This window comes from Cyanistes caeruleus, chromosome 2 (genome assembly GCF_971803275.1).
Source record: "Cyanistes caeruleus chromosome 2, bCyaCae1.hap1.1, whole genome shotgun sequence".
NCBI classification, from domain to species: Eukaryota; Metazoa; Chordata; class Aves; order Passeriformes; family Paridae; genus Cyanistes; species Cyanistes caeruleus.
The window spans coordinates 120107117-120115751 of record NC_141702.1 but is presented as its reverse complement, the minus strand read 5'-3'; the positions used below and the strand labels follow the sequence as shown (position 1 = coordinate 120115751).

At 49.2% G+C, this 8635-nt stretch overlaps 1 protein-coding gene across 2 annotated transcripts; it reads left to right on the top strand.

Moving 5' to 3' along the window:
- Positions 1 to 2575: 2575 nt before the first annotated feature.
- On the top strand, positions 2576 to 8315 carry LOC111926389 (toll-like receptor 2). Of its 2 annotated transcripts, none has more exons than XM_086875149.1 (2): positions 2576 to 2783; positions 3695 to 8315. In XM_086875149.1, the coding sequence occupies exon 2, from the start codon at positions 3696 to 3698 to the stop codon at positions 6318 to 6320; it is 2625 nt and encodes an 874-aa protein (XP_086731275.1). In that variant the 5' UTR covers positions 2576 to 2783; position 3695; the 3' UTR covers positions 6321 to 8315. The 2 variants fall into 2 exon arrangements, with proteins under 2 accessions (XP_086731275.1, XP_023778822.2); XM_023923054.2 differs by having other exon boundaries at positions 2759 to 3207.
- Positions 8316 to 8635: the final 320 nt, after the last annotated feature.

Genomic DNA, 8635 nt, shown 5'->3' with positions numbered 1-8635 from the left:
TTGAAAAAGTTTGTAATGGCCAACACCCAGCAGAGCCTTGAATGCTTGGGGCTGTAGCAACAGTGTCCAGTTGTGTTGGTCACTTCCATGTGCCCACCACATTTCCTCTTTTCTGCAGCCCTTGTGCAAGGCACAGGAATTTCTGACAGCTGTGGGGCGGAACCTGCCAGCCACATGTCAGATGAGTGGGCAAATAATGCCCAAAATAACTCCCCTGAGCTGCTGGACTGTTGCAACAGAGCCTGTTCTAGTGTCTCACCAAGCAGAAAACCCAAACAGCAGCAGCAGCATGATTCGGCATTTAAATTGACTCTCACAGCTCTTGCTCATATCCCAACTTCTGAGCTCAGAGGGAGCTGGAAAGGGGGAAGAGTCTTTTACATAGATTATCTCCCCATGGAGAAGTCTTGTAGCCAGATTCACTCATTTCCAGCCTTCCTGGCTGCCAGAGGCATCAGCAGCCAACACAGTGTAAGTAAAGATGAAAGCATTTCACCTGCTGCTGCCTGCACAAGGGGCTGGCTGGATCACCTCATGGCTCTGAGCTGTGCAATCCCTTGGGATGGTTTTATCTTGGATCAAGGCTGCCCTGATGAAAGGCTGGAGCCACCCAGCTCTGGGCAGCCTCAGCATCCCTCAGGCTGTGCCAGGGAAGGGAACACAACACACTCACTCTTCCTGCACACCCTCCTAGCGGTGATTAGATCAGAGGGCAAAGCAAGAATAATTGTTTTGCGGAATGTCAGAATTCCCTGCATGGGAGGGACCTCCCTGGTGGGAGGGGGAAGCACATCTCTGACTCCAAAGCCACAGCACTTGGTGCCCACCAACAGCTGCTTTTGCCATGGCGTGAGCAAACAGGTTCTTGCCAAACCCGTGTTCGTCAGCCTCGACTTCCCCTTGCGCAGGAAGCTCCAGGCTCACAGCTACTCCTGCCCAGCATCCGGGCTGCCCCAGCTCCATCCACCTCCAAAAGAAACAGGCTTTGCTCCCCCTCCTCTCCCATCCCCTCCTGACCAACAGCTGACTTAGGTTTGCTCCCACACTTCAGGAGGTAGAGCTGGTTCACACAGACGAGTGCATTTCCTGGTCATAAATATCTTATTTTTTTATCCAGCACCTAAATCCAAGCCCTCCTTAATAAGAAAAGCTCCTGTGAGGTCTGGTGTCCCCAAAGCTGGTGCTGATCTTCTTTGGATTTGAGCAGCTCCTGTGCAAGTTCAGCTCTCCTCCATTAAACAATATTTCCAGTGCACAAAACACCTTTTCTTGTAGAAAGAGACAGAACGAGTGGCACTTGACCTGTTTTGGGAATGAAAGCATTGGTCCTGCCCTGGGCCACATGGTGTGGACCTTCCTTGCTCACTCAGAATAAGATAAAATTTCAAAATAAAAGGTTGCTTAAAATTAAAAAAAAACCAACCTCCCCCCCCCGAAAAAAAACCCCAAAAAACCCACAGAGAGTGTGTTGGATGAAACAAATGACAGAATAATTCCAGCACAGGGAGCTGGTGGCATAACTGTGCTTGTAGCAAAAAGCTGCCTCTTTAACTTTGTCCCTTCCACGCATGATTGTCTCTCTGTGGGATTTTGCTGGCCCCTGTGCTAGGATGTAGCTGTCCCACCTTCCCAAAGGAAAGCACAGCCTGAGGTTCTTGAGCAGCACCACTGTATTTAGATGGAGAATTGTCCAACTCAGGGCCTCACCCAACAGTGACAGCAGGAGCAAAAACTTATCCTGACATATTCCAACTTATCAATTTCCCGTTCCTTTTATCAAAGCAGGTTGGGATTTGTCTGAAGAGCAGATTAAAGATTAAATGAAGAACAGATGACTGTGGGGCAATTCCCAGAACCTGCCACAGCAGGAAAGTGCCCGGTCAGACCAGACAGCACAAACCACCTTGGGTTTTCCAGCCCCCAGGGCTGGACAGAGGCACCTCTGGGCTGCTGTGAGAGTTTTCAGCCATGTGGTTGCAAAAGAGTGGGGAAAAAAATTGGAAGCGATACAAAAGCAAGCTCTGATGACAGTGAAAGCTCTAGGCAATAATTCAGAGTAAGGTTCTTACCCAGGGGTTGCTGTGGGGCATCACCTGACCCCCAGGATGTGTGACGGCCTCTCCTCTGACCTCCCTCCCCACTGAAGCTGTTTTTACATTATTTGATTTGAGGGAGAGGCAAAGGTGAAGTTATAGTTGATGTAATTTCACAGTTACGAGGAGTTTGAGTGACTCTGGTCATCAGCATGGGCTAACAGCACAAGTAACCTGAATTTCTGAGTTAATGAGGCCAGGGTCAGCTTTGTCTGGATCGCTCCTTTGGCTCTGCTCCCGTTAGCAGTGCTGTTTTTGACAGAGCACGACCACAGCACCACGGTGTTGCTCCATCCTTTGCCCTGCGTTTCCCCGGCACTCCTGCGGTCTGTCCCTGCTGGGCTCTGGCCAGCCCACGCCCTCCTTGCTGAACCCGGTTTCTCAGTTTTTCCCCACCTGTGATGCCGAGGCAAACCCTCGGGATCACACTGCGGTGCATTAAACGAGCAACTTCCACCTTTTATTTCCCCCTCGGCCACGGCTTGGGCAACGCCTGAGAGCAAGCGGCTCGAAGGGGAAAACTTGACGGATTTCACCGGGGAGGATCATCTCCGGCACCACCTCCTCATCCTCCGCCGGGCACAGGGCAGGGGGCGAGGCTGGGCGGACCCGGGGTGCCCGCTCCGCTGCCAGCCCAACAAAAAGCACCCGAGGCAGCAGGAGGTGAGGGAGGAGCGCCCAGGAGAGCAGGTACAGGGGTCAGAGGGATGGGAGGGCGGCTGGAAGCGAGGAGACAGCTGTGTGATGAATTGACGATGCTGCTCCCACCCCGGTGTTCTGCGGGATGCGGGGTGGGCTGGGGGTCCTGCTGGCGGTGTGGGACAGAGCTGGGAAGTCACTGACGTCCCTTCCCTGCAGCTCAAGCTGGTGGCCCAGGCCCGGTGGGCAGCAGAGGGGACCGTGGTGACCCAGGTCACTCACACGGAGCTCTGCAGCTGCCTGTGCAGGGAGCAAACACGGCTTGGAGCAGCAGGGACAGGGACTCGTGGCAAACAGCCGGGGCACGGCTGGGGCCGGGCAGCGACGCTCCCGGAGCTGGGAATGCTGCGGGTCACTGGGGCAGTGACCTCTCCTGGCTGCCTCCCATACCCTGCTTCCAAGAAAACTTCGACAGGTAAGGCCAAACAAAACCGGTAAATCCTCGGCAGAGCAAAGCTCCAGCGCTGGGATCAGGGGAAGATCCATGGTCACACAATTCCGTGGGGCTCCCTGGGGCGTCACTGAAGTGGCTGAACAGGGTTTGGAGGGGTCAGACTTACTTGGTTGTCGTGCACCAGGATGGGAGACATAAAACCTGAGTCCCACGGAGCCATGAAAGGTATTTCAGATTGTGCAGGCAGAAAATGGTATTACAAGGGCCGCCTGGGACACAAAACAAAGAAAAATGTATCTACCGTGTCCTCAGATGAACAGTGCTCTCCTTCAAACCATTCTCTGACTCTCTCTTACTCTGAAGTAAGATGTGTTTTATTTTGCTGGATAAAGAGGGTTTCATGGATACAACTAATGAAACAATTTCTGGACTTTGAGTAAATAAGGATTATTTTAAAGCATATTCATTAATGTATTATAATGATGGATTTAATATTTATTTTCTCCAGGATGAGGATCCTTCCTGGCTGCCTTCATTTCTACTTCATTCCTTTCTTACTCAGCGGAGCACATGGATTCCTAATGTGGAGAACAATTCCACCCTCTCTGGTTTATAACTACTCCTATTCAAATCTCTCCTCTGTCTCAGAAGCACAAGCTCCGAAAACAGCAAGAGCTCTCAATTTCTCACACAATGTCATCGAAAAAATTACCAAGAGAGACTTGGAAGGATTTGACTGGCTGGAAGTTCTGGACTTTTCCTACAATCAGATCAGGGCTGTTGAGCCTGGAGCTTTCCAGAGTCTGCTCAGTCTGGTTTCTGCAGATTTATCATTTAATGATGAGAAGCTGCTTCTGTCAGATCTCCCACCCCACCTGAAGCTCTCATCCACTGGCAAAGCTCCAGGGTCCCTGCAGCTTTCCAGGAATTCTGGCAAATCCTCAGGGGCTGCTCTGGAGCCTCCTGCTCCCACTGAGAAGCTGTCACATTCTGGAATTCTGTCTCTCCTGCAAATCCTTAGCCCCAGGCTCAGGAGAAGCACAGGGAATATTCTTCGGAGGGGAGAGAGGAACACAACAGCCCTTCCCACGGCCACACCTGAGCCCACCCTCTGCGGAACTCCCATCAACGGGACACTCAACCTGTCCCACAGCAACCTCACCCAGGACGAGCTGATGGTAAAACTGGATGACAACCTCTGCCAAGCCCAGCTGGGCAGGATTTTGGAGCTTGACATCAGTCACAACAATGTGGAAATGGATCTTCTGTCTCTGATTTCCCTGTTCTTCCCAATGGAAAACACGCTGTCCATCGACGCCAGCTTCAACAAGTTAACCATTAACATCCTGGATGCTGAGTTCTTCTGTAAGTTCCCATCCCACCAGCTTTTGTTCCTAAACATCAGCAACAACCCCATCAACAGCCTGGATACGCTGTGCCTCCCTCCCAGCATCAAGGAAATTGATTTGTCCTTCACCAACATCAGCAGAATACCCCTGAATTTTGCTGCAAAACTGTTTAACTTGGAAAAAATGTATGTTCAAGGAAACCATTTCATCTACACAGCATTCCCAGAAAGCGGGAATACGCTTCCAATGTGTGCCCCTCCCCCTGGAACCGTACACATCAGTGCCATCTCCTTTGTCAGGAACGAGGCTGGGACACCCATTGGAAGCCTTCCTGAGAAAGTGAAACACCTGGAGATGTCCAACTGCTCCATTGTGGAACTGCCAGAGTGGTTTGCTGACACAGTGGAAGAACTGTTATTTCTGGACCTCAGCAGCAACCACATTTCTGTACTTCCCAATTTCCCACCCTCCCTGCAGCATCTCGACATCAGCAACAATGACATCAAAGTCATCCACCCCAGCCTGAAATCCCTCTCCAGCTTAACTGTATTTAGGATTCAAAATAACAAAGTTATGGATATACCCATGGAGTATTTTCCATCAGCCTTAAAAAAATGTGATTTTAGTAAAAACAAGGTGAAGGTGCTGTCCTTAACTTCTGTCCTGGAGAAGCTGGAACATCTCAATGTTTCTGGGAACCAGATCACACGTCTGGAGCCTGCCGGCCGCCTTCCTGCACTGAGCAGCCTGGACAGCAGCCACAACCTGATCCCAGAGCTGCCCGATGCCTTTGGGGAATCCCTCCCAGGGCTCAAGTATTTGAATCTATCAGGGAATAAGATCTCCTTTCTGCAGCGTGGCTCTCTGCCAGCTTCTCTGGTCGAGCTGGACATCAGTGACAACGCCATCACGACCATCGTGGAGGCCACGTTTGGCCCGCTGACGAGCCTCAGGGTTCTGACTGTTCAAGGGGAGCATTTTTTCTGCACCTGTGACCTGTACTGGTTTGTGAACGTCTACCTCCACGAGCCCCAGCTGGAGATCAGGGGCAGGGGGGCCGTGAGGTGCAGCTTTCCCCCGGAGCGCCGGGGCTCGCTGGTGGGCAGCAGCCGCCTGACGCTGCTGCGCTGCTCCCTGGGTGTCCAGCTGGCCGTGACCGCCGGCGCCGCCGGCCTGGCCGTGCTGGCCCTCATCGCGCTCTGCTGGCGGCTGGACGGGCCCTGGTACATCAGGATGGGCTGGTACTGGTGCATGGCCAAGAGGAAGCAGTACGAGAAGAGGCCAGAAAACAAACTCTTCGATGCCTTCGTCTCGTACAGCGAGCACGACGCCCACTGGACCAAAGAGAACCTGCTGGAAAAGCTGGAAAATGACGGGTTCAGGATATGTTACCATGAGAGGGATTTCAAACCAGGGCATCCTGTGCTTGGGAACATTTTTTACTGCATAGAGAACAGCCATAAAGTGCTTTTTGTTCTCTCTCCCAGCTTTGTGAACAGCTGCTGGTGTCAGTATGAGCTGTATTTTGCTGAACACCGGGTCCTGAATGAAAACCTGGATTCCCTCATCATGATTGTGCTGGAAGATCTCCCACCCCACAGCGTCCCACAGAAATTCAGCAAACTCAGGAAACTGCTGAGAAGGAAAACCTACTTGAAGTGGAGCCTTGAGGAACATAAGCAGAAAATGTTCTGGCATCAGCTAAAAGCTGTCCTAAAAACAACCAACGAGCCGCTGGTGAGAGCGGAGAACGGATCCACTCTGGAAATGCAGGAGCTGGAATGAGATCCAGGGAACTCTGAGGGCTGTGCCTGGAAAGCCTGTGCTCCGAGAAAAGCATTTACCTCCTGCAAAGGCTGCTGTGATGCCCAGGGGTTTGTCTGGGTCAGTCCCAGGAGAGGCTCCTAGGGGGGACTGCAGCAAACCTGTTATTCCCTCTGATAAAGAATCCTGAAGGGATGAGGCCTGAGCACTGATAAAAAGCCTTTTCCTGCTGGATGCTTGAATTTGTTCAGCTATTCCCAGCACTTCTGTAAAGTGCTGTGGATGTCACCTGAAAGGAAGAACTGCTCAAGTCACACTGCATGTCCTTGCTGCCTTCCTGAGGTGGTGGCAGTGAGAAGCAATGTCTTAGGACTGGACTACAGATTCCCAGTTCTGGCACAGCTTAAGGTGGGAACACACCCTGTGTGCAGGTATGAGACCCACAAACCACACTGCTACATGGGAGCAGCTCCTTTCTGTGCTTTGGCAAGGAAAGATTAAAGATTGAATTAATTTAGCCCTCCCAGAGAGGCTAAACCCACACTGCTACAGACTTTGGGTTCAGTGACTGCTGGAAGGGACGAGACTTGAAAATCTTCTGTAAATCCAGAATAAAATATAAAACTAAACAGTACAAAAAGGATCAGCTGAGTGTGGTGGTCTCTGCTGTTAAATAACTGGGGTGAGCTTTGTTTAATCACAAATCTCTGAAGAATAAGCAAGTTCTGTACATTATTATTTAGATTTAGGGAAGTTCCACCTTACACAGCCACCCTGACCCATTTCCAATGGATTCAGTGCTACCTCTGCATGGTCCTTGCCCTCACCTAGTGCCACTTGATAATTTTATTTATTGTGTTTGGGAAAAAAACAAAATAAATTCAGCTGATCCAACTTTCACATTCAAGGGAAATCACCAGACTGTGACAAAAAATAAACACCAGGTGAGGACAAATGCTTTGGTGCAGCACGACTTGAACTCGCTCCTATGATGAGCAAACACAAACAACTTCCCAGCAGGAAATCCCAAATCCAGGAATGCAGCATGTTTGGAACACACACTCTGAAAAGGAATTGGCCCTGCTGTGACAAAACAAGACCAATACCAACCTATTTGCTGCCAAAAGGGGGAACATGCAACAAACATCTCCATTGACAGAGATCCCTTGGAACTCAGTGCAAACCCAGCTTTCCTCAGCAATATGATTTGGCATCATCAGCTTTGAGGTTTCACATATTAGGATAAAACTCCTAAAACTCCTGCAGGCCAGCAACTGAAAAAGCCAACTCTTTTCACTGCAGAGATTTAGGGCTTAAAAAGACTGGGAATTATAAAAATATTACACATATTTTTGTTCATTTAAGCAACCAGAAGTCCCTTGCTAATGAGATTAATGAGCCACAATTAGTTAAGCAGTTGTTTTCTAATAACCTTTAGGCTTTCCTCTTTCTAAAGCATTCAGTGGTCACATTTCTCACTTCCTCTCTTCCCACCTCCACATTCTGCTGCTTCCCTCTCAATTCCATTGCTGCTTGTTAACCTTGCAGTGACACTGTACTGGAGCTTTACTGGTTCTTTACTGGTTCTGTGCTCAGCAGGCTTCTGATAGAAGAGGCTAAGGGGAAAAAAAGGAGAAGTTATACTCCAGAAGAGTCTAAGCCAACTATTTTATCAAAAACTTGATTACTTCAGTCCATGATTCACTGCAAAGTTGTACCTGCTTTCAAATTCCAATCTCAATTTACTACATCCATGAACCTCTCATAAAACAGCCATTTAGTACAGCTAGCAACTTAAATCAGGTTTTGTTCCTCCTGCAGATGAAAAGGTCTTTCCTGCACTTTCCTGTCTGGCACTATGATACTGTACAAATTAACACCAATATTAATTACACAGGTGGTGTTAAGGGCACAGCGGGCACCGGGAGTTAACAGAGAGCAAATTACAAAGAGCTTTGATGGGACTTCAGTTCTTTTGTCACATAAAAGCAATAAAACCTCCTGCTTGGCCCCTTCTTGCTTGACTCCTACGTGAATACTCAATGCAAATGTTTTATGAGGTGTGAGTGGTTTAATTTTGAAACATGTGATGAAGTTCATGTGATCTAAAGGCACAGGAGAAGTTGCACAAATACACAGCAAAGCCCCAAAACTGCCTCACGTATATGCTTCCCTCCAGTACAATTTGTACTGAAGAAAAATTCAAATACAGAACAGTCAAACAAGATCTTCTCATTATCTTTTGTACTTAGTTTAGAAAAAAACACATTCTTTTTGAGAAAAAAAAAAAAAACCCTGGGCAGAGAGAAAAGACTTATGGAAATAATTTCCATTTT